Source organism: Apodemus sylvaticus, chromosome 6 (genome assembly GCF_947179515.1).
Source record: "Apodemus sylvaticus chromosome 6, mApoSyl1.1, whole genome shotgun sequence".
Taxonomy (NCBI): domain Eukaryota; kingdom Metazoa; phylum Chordata; class Mammalia; order Rodentia; family Muridae; genus Apodemus; species Apodemus sylvaticus.
The window spans coordinates 119894047-119912292 of NC_067477.1; the positions used below are offsets into that span (position 1 = coordinate 119894047).

The following is an 18246-nucleotide window of genomic DNA, read 5'->3' on the forward strand; positions in this document are numbered from 1 at the left end:
TTTGAGTTAGTGATGCTTTGCTATTTCATAGTCAAAGAAACATCAACTAAAATTAGATTTCACAGTCTGGACAGCATCAAAGTCTAGTGTTGAATGTACTCTGTACAGCAGGGGTGGACAGCAGTGTCTATGGCCAGAGCAAAGAATGTTCGAAAGGGAAGGGATAGCATTCAGCTCTCCCAAGCACAGTCCAAGGAGCTAATGCTCACCTTTAGCCTGTGTTGTCCAACTTGATATGGGGGCTGGGGATATAGCTCAGCTGGTAGAGTGATTGCCCACTATGCATGAAACCCCACACACATGAAATCCCAGCACATACCTGTAATCCCGGCACCCAGAAGGTAGAGGCAGGAGGGTCAGACGCTACATAGCACATTTAAGACATTCTAGAATAAATGAAATTCTGCCTCAAAAATAAAATAAAAACAAGATGGCTCAGTGGTAGAGGTGCTGGCCGCCCGGCCTGATCTCTGTCCCTAGGACCCAGACAGCAGAACAGAACCAAATGCCAAATGCCAGCAAGCTCTCCTGTTTACACCTGGGGAATTCCATTTCCCAAGAGTTGGTTTCCTCCAAAATCACAGACTGGACCTTGGGAAGGGGCTATTTTGGGACAGTGCTGGTTCTTTGTGGCCAGGGGAGACACTATATTTTCTCAGGTATTTTAAATGAAGTAGGATATGGACTAGCAATTCTAGAAAAGCTCATCGTTTTAGCTGAGGGAAAAAAAAAAGGAGAAATCTGGGGAATTTTGAAAACTCGTGAAAAACAGCCTGAGAAAGGTAAGGAGGTAAGCCAGCCATCATATGAACATGAGTGCTGACACAGTTAGCTATGGAATATCCCCATGCCCCCAATGGAGTGGAGTACACTACAGCTCCTCTCGTTGTAAGAGGTACAGACGACCAGGTCCTCTGCTGTCCTAAGAGCTTGTGACCAGCCTGGGCTGCATAGCAAGGTCCATGCCAGCCCACACTATCCAGTGAGAGCTTGTCTCTCAAGCCTCACTACGGAAATGCCTTTCCTTATGTAAGACAATAGTTCTTTCTTGGTTAGGTGGTTGTTTTGTACGCTTCAAATGACAGAGAAATACCTCTCAGAGACACGAATATGGGCTATTTTGATATTTTTTTATTAAGGCCTCTAAAGCATCCAGGGAGATAAATACGTGGTCTCTGTGAAGGGCTCTTTCTTGGCACCGGTCCCTCACATCCGCCAAGGCCATGCTGCCGTTTCGTCATCTTCATTGCACACTCCAGAGTTCGGAACGGTGCCTCACCCTTTATCTTCTTATTTATGAATCAAATTCATTTTCAATCCACTACTCAGAGGGAACGTATTTTTTTCTGTTCCACAAAGAGAACTTTTTTGTTCACTGCAAAGCAAGAAAAAGGGATTGTAGGAGAAAATAGGAAGCATCATCATTTTTATTAAAATATGCATTATACCCTGAGCCTTATCCCTCATTTTGTCCCTCTGACATGAGGATGAGTGGATTTGCAAACCCAGCTCCTCTATCTCAGAGGCCAGAGAAGACTAAAAAGAAACAAGTAAGAAGCCAAGGGGGAGGGGTCACCAGCCAATCAGCAGTATCTGTGACATGCTACAAAGTCATTACTTCAGTAAATGTGAGATACTGAAACAAATATGGCAAACTTGGATCCGATCTCATAATGGGTTCCCAGAACCGGCTGTGCACTGCGCTCCAGAGCAGCAGCGAGAGCTGCACAGCGACACGAACGGCAGTGAGAAGGGAAGCAAACCACAGAACCTCCACTGTGTGAAGATGGCTTCACACCCAAACAGGAATGGTGCAGACTGACAATGAGGGAGCAGAGCAAAACCTCAGTATTATCTCGATTTACTGGAAAAACTGCTGCCTTGGCAACAGAGTGGAGTAAGGTGCTGGGAAAGGAGACTCATAAACAGGACACACTCATATGGACACTCATAGAGCCCTGAGTGTCCTACCACCTGCCATCAGCCTCCAGCCAACCCAGACACACACACACACACACACACACCCTACATGACCTGATTCTTCTTTGCCACAAAACCAAGACACCCAAAGGATCCTAGGATGCGAAGGACTGTGAGGCCTCACAGCTCCTCGTCCCTGACTACACACTCCAGCTTTGTCTTCTCTACTATGAACATGGATATAGCCCACGTTAAATCTCCAAGCCATGATTAAGCTTATTTAAAATAGACTGCTGTGGGCTGAAAAGATGGCTAGTTACGAGCACTGGTTGCCTTCAAAAAGACCTAGGTGTGGTTCCCAGCACCCACATGCTGGCTAACAACCACCAACTCAAGTTCCAGGGGATCTGACGTCCTCTGCAAGCACTAGGCACACCCATGTTACACAGACATACCTGCGGCCAATTCACCCTTACTAATAAATAATGAAAGAAAAAACATTGAATACACTGTGTTTCTCACCTCCACCCTACTTCCAGTTCAGCATCAGGAACTATTTCTTAAAAATTCTCTAGGTGGACTTCATGAAAACTGAAGAATCATTAGCCACTCAAGAGAAATGTACCACTAAGTTAATAAAATACATTATATAAGGGGTATTTTTCACATACTTGGAATCATGTAAGACATGAGAGAATGTTTTCATTCACTGAGAGGCAATCACGAGTAATTTAATGACCACATCCAAAATCTCTGGTTATGAGAGCAAGGCTTTAAGCAGGTCAGCCTGCACACAACCTTCAATCCCAGTGCTTGTGACGCAGAAGGAAGTGGATCTTGGGTGTGCAAGGACAGACTGGTCTACATCTCAAGAGTGTAGATACAGAGAAAGGCTAGACCGTGATTCAGAGACCCTGTCTCAAAACAACAAATAGAACAAGAGTTTATGTACTAAAATACCTCGATCCTCTGTATTAATCCCTTTAATTAAGAATTTAGTGCACAGAACTGTGACAGGCACTGCAGAATTTATAAGGAAACCGTGATTTAATACACCAGTGAATCATGAAGCGAACATGAGAAAATTCTATAAGGTCTTACAAACCTAGAAATCAGACCAAATGTGGTGGCAAATGCTTGTAATCCTAGCACTCAGAGGGCAAAGGCAGGAGGATTAAGTTCATGGCCAATGGTAACACCCTGACCCCACCCCACCCTCACCAACCCTCCAATAAACACAGAAACTGGCTGGGCACGGGAGAGAAGGCAGGTCAAACTCTGTGAGTCCCAAGCAAGCCAAGGACACACAGTGAGACCTGAGGCAAAATAAAGAAAAGAAAAGAGAAAAAAAGACAGACTTCCTAGAGAAGTCAAAGCTTGCCTCCGCAAGATCAGCAAGATTCGCTGAATCAGAAGCAGAGGTCAGGCCTCATGCCACGGGCCCACAGCACTTGTCCACAGTGTGCAGCACCAGGTTTGATCCCAGTACTGAAACACAAAGTGCATACACATGGCTAAGAGGCAGAACCAAGAACGATAGTGGAGCTCCAAATGCTGACTAGAGCAAAGAATCCAGATTGTTCTATTTTAGGGTTTTTATCTGGTTGGTTTGTCAGGGGAGCGGGGCAGGGCCGGGGTAGGCAGTTCTAGGGATTGACTTAGAGCTGTGTACACATAAAACAAATACTCAACCACTGAGCCATATCCCAGCCAAGGTCCTGACTTTTAAACAAGTATTAGGAAGGTGCTCAAGCCACCTTTCCTGGATAAGTGTAGCTACCATCCCTCATCAAAGAAAATGGAGACCATCATAGAAAACCACCACTGGACACAACATAGACATCAACAGATCATAGGAGCCCAGCCCCAACTGATACAGCTACAACACAGCTCCAAATCTGTGGTTCAAGAAACATCAAGGAAGAGGGGGTGGGATGACTGTAAGAGCCAGACTACCAAGAAGTCTGATGAAAAGTCTGTCCTAGAAACAAGACTGAACAGCAGAAGTTCAGTGAACATGTGAACATGGAAGGAGGAAAATCTCATGAAGATTTTCTCACTCTAGACAAAGAACTCCACACAGCTAACGGCCGCTGGGAGAGTTAGCCTCTCCCAGGGATAAGTCCCTTACTGGCTGTCCAATGCAGAGCGGTCAGCCCTGTTATACACATACATACCTACACACATAACAATAATCAAAGAAAAGAGGCTATGATCTTGGAGAGGACATCAGGGTGGCTGAGAATGGCTGGAGGGAAGGTGACATAATTATATTTCCTTTAAAATGTATTAAAAGCGGCAGTAGTGGCGCACGCCTTTAATCCCAGCACTTGGGAGGCAGAGGCAGATGGATTTCTGAGTTTGAGGCCAGCCTGGTCTACAGAGTGAGTTCCAGGACAGCCAGGACTACACAGAGAAACCCTGTCTCGAAAAAACAAACAAACAAAAAAATAAAATGTATTAAAAACAAAAAGCTAGTATCAAGAACATAAAATTGGCCCCAAGTCCTAGGACAGGCAAAAGGGCTGGGTTCTAACCATGACTCCAAGGAACTAGGGGTGCCGCTCATATTAAAGGGCGCTTCCGCTTCTGGGTTCACTATGTAACAGCCCTGAGCCCCTCTCCCGTTTCCTTCCCAAGCATCCCCTCAGAGCTGTTGCCAGATACACAGTGAGCACTCATGCGAGTGAGCTGAGACGACACACTGCTATCCACAACACTAAACATAATGTAATTTTCAGTCAAAATATTTGCTGTTTAATTCATAGAAGAATGAATCTGTCAACTTCTTTCCCTACAGCTAACCTAAATCTATTCTGTTCCAATTAAAGTCTATATTGCCTTGTTTAGTGGTCCACAGAATTAAAACTGACAAGTTTTAATAAGATTTAGTACTCTTATGCCTCAGCCTTTAATCCTTCCTCCCTGGCATCTAGTTTTATATGAGGAAAAGAAGTCTAAAGACAAAAGTGGCGCTGGAGAGATGGCTCAGGGAATAAGAACACTCGGGCAGGGGACACATTCAACTTCCCAGCACGCACACAATGGTTCACAACCTTTCACAACTCCTCATGGGTAACACAGGTGCACATGCATACACGCAGGCATTCACACTCACAAATAAAATGGAGACTACATGCCTACGTACCAGTTGTTGCCTCAGAGCAGTCTGTGAATCACTCAACTGACTAGGAATCCTTCTGTGTTTCATCCCTGATCTGCTTCATAAGAGACTAACATTATCCTCCAACTAACGCTACTCATTGCAATAAAATGGTGGGAACAGGCCAGACTCTCTGAAACCCTAAGCAAGGCCAGCCCCAAGGCAAACATCTTCATCTTCATGGCAAGTCTACAGGACATCCCACAGAACAGAAGGAAGCAGGTATTGCCTACCACGGGACATCCTCTTCTTCAAAAAAGACATCTGCTACCAACATTTCTTATTAGAAAACCTAGTTATGTAGAGGAAGCCAACATACAGACCTGTGATCTAAGATGATGGTGCATCCTTTCCCAGTATCGCAAAACTGACAAATCGTAATCCTAACTTCTTGAGAGCTCCTCCACATTAAGGATGAAATTCCAGCACATTTAAACTATCACAGCTCGTTTAATAAACACTCATCAACACTGGTGGGTTCCTACGAGTCAACTGGAAAGGAGCTGAGCTAGCAGTACAATACTAGGGTATTAGCGATTCTCTGCACGTGTTTACCGGCTAACACAAGGAAATCAGAAGGGAAGGGAACACCATCCAGTATCACAGCTCTTCACTCCAGTAATTTCTCCACCACATAGGAATCTTCCTGAAATTTAGAGTTCTAGTCTTCACATCTAAGACTAGAATTCCCCTTTTACTGGCCAGAAATATGAATATCATAAAAACAGCAGGGAGTTTCATTTCTATAACAAAATGGAATTTGAACAATTTTAAGCTGACAACTGAGCCTGAGGTTTTTTAATGCCTTTTCATACTAATACAGCCTTTATCTTACTAGCAGGCAACTAAAGTGGGCAGGAAAACTAAACAAAAGCCAGAAACTCTAAAATAAAATACCTGTCAGCTTATTTTGCCAAGTCCACAAATTTAGGAAAGGGTGGATCTCTCCCAACAGTGGCTGGGTTTGTGAGTGGACATCTAGCCTTGGGAGCATGTCTCTTCTTAATTTACTGCATTTATTGATTGTGAGTGTATGCAGAGAGGCACATGTGTGTAGGTCAAAGAACAACCTGCAGTTCATTACTCTCTCCCATGATGTAGGCCACAGTGGTGGCACTCAGGTCCCAGGCTCACTGGCCTTAATCTGCAGAGTCATCACATCAGCCCACGTATGTCTGTCTCTTAGACAAACTTAAAACTACTGTTTATTATGGCATTTTTGGTAGATATCATGGTAGAAACCCAAATGTCCTACCCCAATGTATCAACACATACTGTCTATTTGCTTAACTCATATCTGAACCCCATGACTTGTCACTTTCGGACCACGCCCTCCCCTTTGCAGATGGCTACTGCCTGTTCTTCGGAGAGCTGAGCTCCTACCTCATGTACCTGACCCTTCATAGAGCCTCTGCTTGACTATCCCAGCTCAAGTGACATCTCCCAACGTCCCGATGGGCTTGCTCTTAGCACGTACAACGATGTCACTACTTCCCTCCCTCTCAAAGCTCTTGTGTCCTGGTGTACCCACACCTGGCACAGCAGCTATCTAGCACCATAGTAACATTCAGTACATATCACTGAATGAATGTCACGATTCCAAGGGGTACACAAAATCCCCAGAGACATTCATTTGGAAAGTAGACAAAAGGTCCTGAGAACGCAAGCTGCCAAGACCTCACTTCTGAGCCTTACCTATTGGATCATAGTGCAGAAGGGTCAGTTTCTCTCGGAGTCGGCTTCTCTTGTGGTTGAAGGAGAAACCTGTCCCGGCTTGGCTCACCAGTTTCACCAGAATAGTTCTAAGATCAAAAAGTACACTGTCACAAGCTCTAAACACATTAGGTAGGCCGCCAAGAACACAGAGCACACTTTGCTATGGAGTCATAGTGGTTATGATATTACTCAGCCCTAAGAGGGGTCCATGCCATGACAGTCTACATTTCCCATAAAACTATTTCAATGGCTCTGAATCCCAAGGTCACCTACAATGACAACCTTGCCAAAACAGCGGGAGTGATGAAACCACATCAGAGACTAAGCCTCTGAGGACATCTCTCACAAGGAGCAGAGATCTGGTGGGAGAGTGTACAGGATGACACAGCTGTACAGTCACAGCTGGCCTGTAAGGCCACCCTGAAGACTGCTGCCTCAGGAGAGCCAATCTTCCAATGACTCATAGCAGGAAGGGGCAAAATAGAGAGATCTCAAGTTTTCCATCATTGATATCCAGGCCCTGGGCACCTCCATATTTCATTTAGTCATCATTATGATCTCCCTGACCTTTGACCTGTGCTTCCTCATGTGTGTGTGCCATCTTTGCCTCTCCACACAAGACGTTCCTCATGTCATTCCAAATCTGAAGCAGTTGAGACCACATTATAACCAGGCATGGAAGCTCACATCTATAATCTTAGCACTCTGAAGGCTGAGACAGGAGAATTACCTTGAAGACCAACCTGGACTACAGACTGAGATCCGTCTCAAAACACAAAATAAAGCCAAGAAGGCCACATTACTGCTCAAACAGTGCCGCTGAAGACCACGCTATTTGTGGATAAGAAAGACAACAATGCCATAACATTGTGCAATAATCCTAACCACTCAGGAGGCCGGAGCAGGAAGTTTACAAGTTCAAAGCCAGCCTGGGCAACTCATTGAGGCCTTGTCTGAAAACTAAGAAAAACAAACAAATATGAAGGCTGAACAGAATTCAGGGAGAGAGCTTTTGTCCAGCACTGGCCTAGGTTCAATCCCCAGTACAAGATGGGGAGAGGGGGTTATGTCACAAAGATCTGACAAATCTGTATGGGGTACTTAACGCTGTGAGGAGCCCTACAAGAAGCATAAAACTAAGTCTGCAGCTTCTAGCTGAAATTACGGAACAGATGAACTGGCACATAGGGAAAGGCAAGGCACAGGTCTAGCCTCTTCGTTCCAGGTGCCTGCTGTTGAGCTCTGAAATCTTTCTAGTGCTTGAACTGACTTCTATAAACAGCCCTGCTTCCATCCAATCAGAGCTCATCTGTAGACTCCAGGCAAATGGCTCTGGTGGTAGCGCCAAACAGATCACCAGCCTGATGGCTTGTTCTGGACCAAAGCAATGAACGGATAGATCCTGAGGTGAGAGAAGCAAAGGTCCTTTACACATAGCCTAGAACACTCACTGGAGTTACTCCTGGGGCCAGGAGGGCAGCAGTGTAAATGCACTCCTTTGCAAGGCGACAGATTTCCACCTGTGCTCTTTTCCCCTAATAATAACGGGCACCTCAGCTCCCTACCATCCTCGAAGGTAAGAGGAAGCACCAGGCTGCTAAGTACATGCTCAGTACTTCGTTTCGGTATATTAGATGCATCTTCAGCTATGTGTCTGCAACCCAGGCCAGAACTGTCACCAGAGCAAAGACAGGCAGCACCATCAAAGGAAGATGCATCTGAACTTTTGTCCCCAAGGTGTTCAACAAAATAATTAACCAAATAAATAACTTTTGGGAGATCAAAACCAAACACTGGTCCAATCCCAACAGGAATAAGCAAATTTTAAAACAAAAACCTTTACTTACTTTGACTTGCTCTTGGCAACTTGGGTGTGTATAAAAGTTGGAAGGGAAAAAAAAAAAGAGGTAAGTTTTTGTTTTTGTTCTTTTTTACTCAACGTGCATATCAACATTAGTAGTAACCAAAAACACTTTAAAAATATACCCCATTTACACTAATATAACTTTTTCCTGGATATCAGTGACTCAAGCCCACACAATTTTGAATGGTTTTTTTTTGGGGGGAGGGGGGGGGGAGGGGGTAAGGGTATCATCAACAGTTGTCTGTCACCTTAACAACATCTTTCTTAAGTAGTATCTGCTCTAGCCTCACCCTTCTATGGTGTAAATATTTGTACTGACACAAGGCTCTTGTTTGAATTTTACGAACTGCAGTAAAGTCTCCCGGGGTGGAAACTCTAGCCCGGATGTGAGCTAGGAGCCTGGCAGCGGGGTAACACACCGGGGCTGCAGGAGACACGCTCCGGCCGCCCCTGCAGGGGGCGACGGGGCTCCCGCCGCCTCCGCACCAGACCCGGAGGCGCGCCACCCGGGCCGCGCCAGGTCCCCACCCCGCCGCGCTCCACCTCCGGACCTGCCGGTCACCGCCTCAGCCCCACGCCGCAGGCCCTGCCGCCGCCTCAAACCGACTTACAAGAGACGGCGGAAAGCAGCATGGCGTCCGTCCCCCTACTCTCACCTAGACCGACCTAGAGAGCACAGCAACTGCTTCCGGGGCATGTGCCGGTTCCGGTAGAAGGCTCAGGAAGTGGACCGAAGCCACGCCCTCCCTGAAGTTCTGGCAGTCTGACTCCGAGCTGTACTGGTAGGAAGGTTTGTGGTATTATGGGAAGGACCCCTCCCCCAAAAAATAATACTGCCAAGTATCACAAACCCCTGATCTGCCTGGCTTCAAAACCTTCAGCCTTTCCCAATATACACTGATCGACCATTTGCCATCAATTGTTTATGCCTGTGCAAGAAGCCCTAACTCCACCACCAGGGACCCCACTGGTAACTTCATCTCCCAATTAATAAGCGAGATTTTATTATTTTTTGCTGTTGTTTTGCTTAACTTGTACGTTTACAATAATTCTTCCTATATTATAAGCAATGTCTGAGTGTTTTGCTTCCTTGCATATTTGTGCACCACCTGTGTGCCTAGTGCCTGAGAAGTCCAGAAGCATGCTTAAAATCGAGAACCAGAGTGTTATGATGGTTGTGAACCACCATGAGAGTACTGGGAACCAAACCCTGGTCCCCTGCAAGAGCAACAAGTATTCATAATAGCTGAGCAATCATCTCTCTGGCCTCTTGTTGTTGTCTTCATTGTCATCTTAAGTGATCTTCCCAACAACGCTACGCTATATTTCCATTTCCATGTGAGGAATCCAAGAATAAGAATAATTAACTTAGCCAAGGTTGTTCCAGTTATTAGTGGAAGGTCTAGGTTTTGAACCCAAATCTTCAAAATCTAGACGTCATATTTTTAAATTTTAAAATATGGTAGGCATGCACTTAGTGCTAGTCTAGCTAAATCAGAGAGTTCCAGGTTCAGTAAAGACCCTGTCTTCAAAAAAAAATGTAATTACATAGAGTGGAGAGGAAGAAACATTGGCCTCTGTCCTCCACACATGCACATATGTTCACATGTGCCAGTTCACATGTACACACACACATATGTAACACAAGAACACAGAAGTGATATCGTGTGAGCTGTCTCTTGAATGCTTGAATGGGGTGTGAAGGCAGCAATTACTTTCTCCTCCTGTTAGCTACATCTGCTCCTAACACAGTGCTGGCAGCTGGTTAAGATGGTTACTGATACAGATGTAATTCCTGATATGGTTTTTTTCTTCCACCTGGACTTACATCTTGAGCCCTCCAAGCCTTATAAAGGGCAGAGCAGCAATGGCAGCCAGCAGGGGACGAAGCAATGAGGTAAGGGAACAAGTAGATCCTCTTTGAAAACTGGAGTGGGGGAGGGGGGAAGAGGCCAGAGATCTGCTTAATCCAGATCTCCGCCCAGAGAAGTAGATGGAGGGAAGGAGACCCCACACCTCATCCTGGGTTACCGGCAGCACCTGCCTCAGGTTGGTAGACACGCACTTAGTGATGGAAGTTAGACCTCTCTATGCTGGGACGTCCCTGACAGTATACCATCCAGCCCATTGTCACACATATGCCCTGCTTGACTCATCCTTGGGGCATATAGCTGTTGCTCTTGTCCACAGGATCAGTGGTGTTAGCTCCCTAACCTATCCCTCGGACCAGGGAACATGGGTACTGGTAGAAGGGACACCACAGGAGGAGACTGAGTTTCCTGCAGAGTGATGGCACTTGCTCAGTGGCCTCCAGACAGACCAAGGCAATTTCAACATCAGGTCTCCAGCCTCAACAATTTAGTATTAGAGCAAAGAACACCTTGGAGAGTAAGACTAAAAGCCGGGCTTAGGCCCTGGGTTCAGGCTCTATGGAATAGGAGTCCTCGGGTTGGCAGTTAACATGCCCCCATCACCCAACCCTGCCATCATGATTCAGCCCCACGGCTCTTCACTGGGGTCTACTACAGGTCAACACCATTAGAAAGCATTTCCTGACATGTATGCTCCATCTCACTGCCCCCTCAGAGCAGCTAGTAGGCCTCTCTGCAGTGTTTTAATCACTGGCCTTCCCCCGCCCCAAAACAAAACCATGACGTCCAGTTTGTGCCGGCCAGCTACTCCTGAGAAGGAGGTCTACCTAGGGCCTCTCTGTGAAAGAAAATGAGTTTTCTGTTTCCCAGAAGCTAACAGTTGCCAAGAGCTTCTTGGCTAGAGGTGGGACTTGGTGCCTATTTCCCTTCTCACAGAGACTGTGACAGCAAGCACAAGATCTGCACAAGTTCAGGCAAAATGCCATCCAGTTCTTAAACTCCTCAGAGCAGAGGCCCTCAAACTTCATGATGTTGAGACCCTTTCAAAAAGCACCTAATGTTGTGGTGAGCCCATAAGAATATTTCATTGCTACTTCACAACTGTAGTTTTGTTACTGTTAAGAATTGAAATGTAGCCGGGCGGTGGTGGCGCACACCTCTAATCCCAGCACTTGGGAGGCAGAGGCAGGTGGATTTCTGAGTTCGGGGCCAGCCAAGGCTACACAGAGAAACCCTGTGTACAAAACAAAACAAAACAAAACAATTGTAATGTAAATATCTGATATACAGGATATCTGATATTTGGCTCCCAATGGGGATTGAGAACCATTGCCCTAGAGGATCTGAGGTACAGAGAAAATTGAACCATACTAAGTGGGATCCATGAATTCTAGATTGACTAGTAGGCCTAAGTTGCAGGTGTAGTCACTGAATTTGTTTTGCAGGAAGAGCTGCCTTTATCTGGGTAGGCAGAGGTGGGAAGAACGTAGCCGGTAGCCGGTAGCCGGTAGCCGATAGCCGGTTTGAGAAAAATGAGGAAGTCTTGAGCTATAACCAAAGAGAAATCTGCACACCTACATTCCAGAAAGCTCTAGGACACTTAACAGAGGCACAAGACCAAAGAGCCAAACCAGGAAGCTTAGCTGCTACCAGAAAGATTAATGGAGGTCCTGCCGACAACACCCTTCCCACCCACATATTTCACACTCTGCTGGAAAGGCCCTGACTGGAGCAGTCTTGGAAAAAAAGTCAATACATTCGGCCTGATTGGTGAGTAACAGATGGGAGAAAACTGTAGGTGCTGAAGTAAAGCACCTGAAAGGGTGAGGGGGGTTAGGGGGAAACGGGCTGAAACCCAGCTGGAGGGGGCAAAGGTGCAGACTTGTGGGAAGCTAGGCAGCCACAGAGGCAGCTGATGGGAAAGAACAGCACAGAGAGCAAGCTGACTCTGCCTCTCACCAGCCCGAGACTCCTGAGATCTCACGTTTTGTGAGGGTAGGAAGTGTAGGGGTTTTGGTGGCTTTTGTTTGTTTGTTTTGTTTTTTCTCTTTGGGTTTCTGATATTAGTTTAGTTGGTTGTTTGGCTTGATTTGTTGATTGGTTGGTTGGTTGGTTGGTTGGTGAGTGGGTGGGTTGGTTGGTTGGTTGATTGGTCAGTTGGTGGGTGGGTGGGTTGGTTTGGTGGGTTGTTTAGTTGGTTGGTTGGTTGATTGGTGGGTGGGTTGGTTGGTGGGTTGGTTGGTTGGTTTTTTGAGATAGGGTCTCACTAGGTATATTTGGTTGGCTTAGAGTTTTCTATGGAGGCCAGACTGGCCTTCAACTCAGAGATCCTCCTGCCTCTGCCAGGGAGTAGTGGAATTACAAACGCCTTTGCCTACAGAGACATCTCATTGTTCCAGTTTGACAAGGCTTGGTTTTGTTTTGTTGGGGAAGAGGGTTGTGATTGCTTTTGTTTGTTTGTTTGGTTTGGTTTTGGTTTTGGTTTAGGGGTGGTTGTTGTTGGTAGTGGTGATGGTAGTTTTTCAAGACAGGGTTTCTCTGTATATCCCTGGCTGTCCTGGAACTCACTCTGTAGACCAAGCTTGGCCTTGAATTCAGAAATCATAAAGGCACGTGCCACCACTGCCGGGCTGAGTTCTGTTTTCTTTTGTTTTGTTTTTTGTATAGAGCTCTCCAAGTAGGCTCCATTGGCTGACCACCACGCCCTAGGGATTGCCTGCCTCCTACTTCCCAGCACAGGGTTTACGAGTGCGCACCACCATGCCTGCTGCTTTTTATACAATTCTTGCTGCCTTCCCCCTGGATACTTGGCTTGGTACATGGTGCGCATGCAAGAGAACTGAAAATCTAAGAGAACTGAAACTGGGCTCTTATTCTCAGTTCTTCCAAATGCTTTCCAGGAGAGGTCTCTAAACTTCTGATCTTCCACCTCCCCCCGCCCAGTGCCAGGCTTAGAGATGAACACCCAGTCAGTCTCAGTACATACTTGGATTTCTGTGCCATTTCAGTGATGCCCAGGAGCCCAGTAGACTGTTATCAGATGAGTTCTGCAGCTGTTTTCACTGTGAAGTCCTACAAACCTAGAGAGAGCCCTTATAACATGGTTTCAACCTTCCCCCAATAGTTTCAACCCCAGTACCCAGCTGAATCTTTTTTTTTTAAGGGTGCTCATCACCAGATATCATGAATCTGCAGATATCATGAATCCCATGAGAATGGGACCCTGGGACACTTCGCAGTGCTTGCCAGCTCCTGTAGATGCTGCATATGATTTGCAAATGGTCGTCCTAGATCAGGGTTACTCAGCACCAGGGGATTCGGCTGAAGAGTCTATTCTGAGCCTTGGTGGGATGAAGTAGAGTCTGAGGTTCTGCATCCCTAACAGGGTATCCAGCACTGTGAGTGCCACTGGCTGTGCCCTGCTCTAGGTTTAGTCAGCCAGAATCCCCGGCAGCAGAAGAAGCAGAAGCAGCATTTGAGAACTAGCTAGCAGTGCAGATTTCAGGCCCCATGCTGACTTCTGTAATCGAAATCTGCATTCTAACAAGATCCCAGGATGATCTGGAAGCACTGAAATTCAAGAGGCAATGTTCTAGGAGGAGTGACTTACTGACCAGGTAACAAAGGTTGATCGCAGGATAGAGGACAGGCTCATTTTCAGAACACAGTAGAAGACAGATGGGGGTAGAGGTTTCTCTCTGTTTTAGTTACTGTTCATATTTGTGGGCCTAACAGAGTATCTGGTATATAACAGTTGCTTAGCGAATACTCCTTAAGTAAATGGACAAGGTAAGCATCAGTTTTATGGCCCAGAACATGAGGCTACTATGAGGCCAGCCACTACCATGATGTTAACTTCTGAGGCAAAAGTCTTTCTATCCCCCCACCTAAGTCCAGTGTGGTCCTAATGTCAGCACAGAACAGGACTCATAAGCAGTTAATGGGTCTCATCTGTGGAGGTGAAGAGGGTGACCATGAAGCAAACAGCCAGACAGGCAGATCTGCTATGAGGGCCAGAGGTAAGCCAGTGAAGAGCAGGAAGAGAAGCCTCAGGTGCAGAACTAAGGTGTCTCATCTGTAGATTGGCTCCCGGAAGCTGCCTCAAACATACTTACAGTAGGAAAGAATGCACTTAGCTGGCATGGTGGCATTCGGAGGAGACAGCAAGGCCGAACTGGAGATCAGTTCTGTTTTGTAGAGTACTTGTCTAGAATCCCAGTAAACTGGGCATGGCGGCCAAGCTGTAGCTCCAGCCCTGCAGAGGCAAAGGCAAAAAGGCAAAGGGCTCAGAAATTCAAAGCCAACTTTTTATACAGAAAATTGAGGACCAGCCTGGAACACATGAAACAGTTTAAAAAAAAAAAAAAAAAGATGTCAGTATGACATTTCCCAGGCAGCCAGCATGGCTTCTGGATTAAGTCCAAATTCCATGGTTGGACAAATGTTAAATCTCACAAGAGAACACAGTATTCATTCGTTAGTAACCGACCTTAGAGGACTGAACGGAACAGTAACTAATTTTTGAAATGATTGTTCTTGGACCTCAGGGTGCCAATCTAGAAAAGAAAGAGTTGCCATGTTTCCTATATGCTAATATTATCAAGATTTCCTAGAAAATCCTGACAGGAAACGCTGGGAGATATATTCCATTCTCAGCACATTCTACTCAAAATGCCGGCTCCTTTATCCTGACGATTATTTTACTCTGAGCACAGGGAAGGCCTTTTTTTCTCTACTGGTGTGCACATGTGTGTGGTATGAGTGTGGGTGGACCTGGGCATGTGTGTGGCGTACAGAGGACAAGTTTGGGGAGTCATTCTCTGCCTCCACCTTGTTAAGGCAGGGTCTCTCTAGGTGTTCCTCCCCAGCTGAGGTAGCTGTCTCTGGAGCAGGCTTCTCAGCCTCCGGGTGGTAGTGACCCCTACAGGGGCCAAGCACTCTCACAGGGTTGCCTTAGACCATCAGAAAACACAGATACTTACATAACAATTCATAATGGTAGCAGAATTACAATCATGAAGCAGCAATGAAATAATTGTATGCCTGGGGGTCAGCACAACAGGAGGAACAACAGTATTAAAGAGTCACAGCATCTGGGAGGTTGAGAGCTGCCCTGGAGCTTGGAACCATCCTCCTGCCTCTGCCTTCCATCTTGCTGTAGGGATGCTGAGATTAAAGGTCCTTGCTTCCACATGCAGCTTCTTCTTTTCCAAGTGTGTTCCTTGGGATCAAACTCTGGTTGTCGAGCTAGCGTGGTGGGCTTGTTTTCCTACAGAGCTGTCTCAGAGGCCTGAGAGGATGCCCTACCACCACCACAGGGAACAGACTTTCACTGTGTAGCCTTGGCTGTACTGGAACTCGCTCTGTAGACCAGGCTGCCTCTGCGTCCCAAGTGCTGGGATCAAAGGTATGCACCCCCACATCCATCCTCCTTATATTAGACTTCTTTTCTACTCAGTTCAATGATTTTTGTTGATGATGATGATGATGTCTGAGAGAGGGTTTCTTTGTGTAGTCCTTGTCTTGGAGCTTCCTATGTAGACCAGGCAGGCCTCTAACTCACAGAGATCCCCCTGTCTCTGCCTTCCCAGTGCTGGGATTAAAGCTGTGTGCTACCACACCTGGTAAGAGGATGCTTTCTATGGTTGTCTGCTTTTCCTCATTTCCATAGCGGACAAAGGTAACACAATTGTACCTTCCCAAGGACTTGCCTACCCCTGCACTGAGCTGAATCCCATGTTTAAGATCAAATGAAGTGTTTGGGAACTAGCAGGCTGGTTCAGCAAGTAAAAGGGCTTGCTTCCAAACCTGACGACCTAAGTTCAAACCCCCGTAGCCACACGGTAGAAAGAACTGGCTCCTACAAATTGTCTTGTGACCTCCACACAGGCAGTGGGGCATGGTGCATCCACACATAGAATCTCTCGTGTACACACAATAAATCCATAAATAAATGTAATAAAAAGTCAGAGGACAATTAAAGGAAGGCTCTCAACATCTCCCTGCGCCCTTATGTGTACATGCACACATTTACATACAAGACCCTGTGGCACATGCAGATTACCTAGCTGGAACGGAGTGACGAGTTTCCATTGCTTATTCTCTTACTGACCTGACCCCTGACCTTACTTTAAAGTGGCCTGGAAAGCAGAGAAACAATCCTGACCATGTCTCTGCATTTTCTCCAAGGAAGTTGAAGATAGCTCCTGCCCGGTGTGCAGCCCATGGGAAGAGGGAGTGAATCCCACGCTAAAAAAGTGACTTCATTGCCTGGTATTCCGGCTTCTCAGCTACAGACCCCTATGATTGACGGGGAGGGGGACGGTTTGACAAAGAGGGCTAATTAACTTCTTGCTTTGGAGAAGCAGGGGCAGGCTGACACACTCCTGCAAACTCTGAGTCTTTTAAAGCCACTTTCAAAAATGTGTCTGTGTTTCTTTTTGTTGACCTAGAGAGACAAGCAGTTGTCATGTCCACAAGAATGACCTAACTGGAGCTTCTGTGGTTTGGGATTCTGCCCGCCAGCTTTTTTGCCCTGTTTTGCCTGCAAGGCGGCAGCGTGTTCTCCTTGCCAGGAGATTGTGGTTAGTTTCCTGGCCTCCGCCCCACATGGGGACACACCTGCACCCCTGAGGGAGGGAGAGGGAGCCTGTGGAGGGTCTGTGAGGCCAGAACTGAGTCACTCAGCTGGATATGAGTCAAAAGACATTAGAACAGCACTTTGGCACTTTGAGAACCCACACGAAAATCCTCTTGCGTGTGACAATCCAGCCAATCTTCAAACTAAACCAAGGAAAAGGGATTACAGTCTGGTGTCTCCACGCGCCAGCTCTGGGGTTCGCTCTTCATGTGGAATTAACACAAGGAGAACCTTAGCAATCATCCTGATGACGATGAAGAGACCCTAAAGAGACATGTGCGCCCCTCCCGGTGCCCACCAAACTATTGAAACAAAGGACCCCCGGGAAGTTAGAATCTCCCCAGCAGTCTCAATCCGAAAGAAGGAAGGGGCTGACGCTTCATGACAGCCAAAGGGGACTTATCTCCAGGAAAGAGGTCTCATGAGTTCTCACAACTTCTCAGTAATGGAGCAGCGTGAAAGGTGGTGCGAGGGAGCATGCGCAGACAGGGACCGCAGTTCACCCTCTGCGCCTCTTAAACAGAACACTTAAACCTACACCTAATGTCAGGACCTAAGACTCCTGTGGAGACTGCGCTGGGCCTCTTGTTGTTCTGCCCAATGTGGCCGCGTTAAATCTCCTTCACCCCCCCACCCTCCCACCTCCTCCCCCTACCTACCCCCACCCACCACCTCCCCCCTACCCCCCCACCCCCCATCGCCCACCCCAGCTCTTCACTTGCCTAACTCTCCATTGGGGACAGTAGATGAGCCTCGCTCATTATGGCTGCCAGGGCCCAGGCTCTGACCCTAACAAGTCATGTGACAACCTTGGGAGGTGAAGCCCCGCCCTGAGAATACTACATCTATGTCCTGCCATGCAACAAGATTGGGAAGGTTGAGAAAACCACACTAGAGGCCATTCATTGCTTTAGGTTTTCTATTTAAAGCACTTTCCTACCTCGGAAAATTATTTGAAATGTAACATGAATGAATCTTCTTTTCTTCCCATATACAGGTTACCTTTATATAACAAGTCCAGAAATAAGCTAGCCAGCTCGAGATAATCCTTGGCTAACTAGCAAGTTCAAGA

General features: G+C 46.7%; 1 protein-coding gene across 1 annotated transcript; it reads right to left on the reverse strand.

The window, feature by feature from the left end:
- Positions 1-1109: 1109 nt before the first annotated feature.
- On the reverse strand, positions 1110-9371 carry Mrpl33 (mitochondrial ribosomal protein L33). The gene is made up of 4 exons (XM_052186342.1): positions 9275-9371; positions 8647-8665; positions 6779-6885; positions 1110-1375 (listed from the first exon to the last, which is right to left on the reverse strand). Exons 1-4 carry the CDS (start codon positions 9294-9296, stop codon positions 1326-1328), a joined length of 198 nt encoding a protein of 65 aa, XP_052042302.1. The 5' UTR covers positions 9297-9371; the 3' UTR covers positions 1110-1325.
- Positions 9372-18246: the final 8875 nt, after the last annotated feature.

Coding starts and splice junctions, on each gene's coding strand:
- Mrpl33 (XM_052186342.1), bottom strand. CDS start 9,296: ATGCTGCTTTCCGCCGTCTCTT. Junction 1,376..6,778: donor TCTGCACTATGATCCAATAG/GTAAGGCTCAGA, acceptor CTTGCTTTGCAG/TGAACAAAAAAGTTCTCTTT.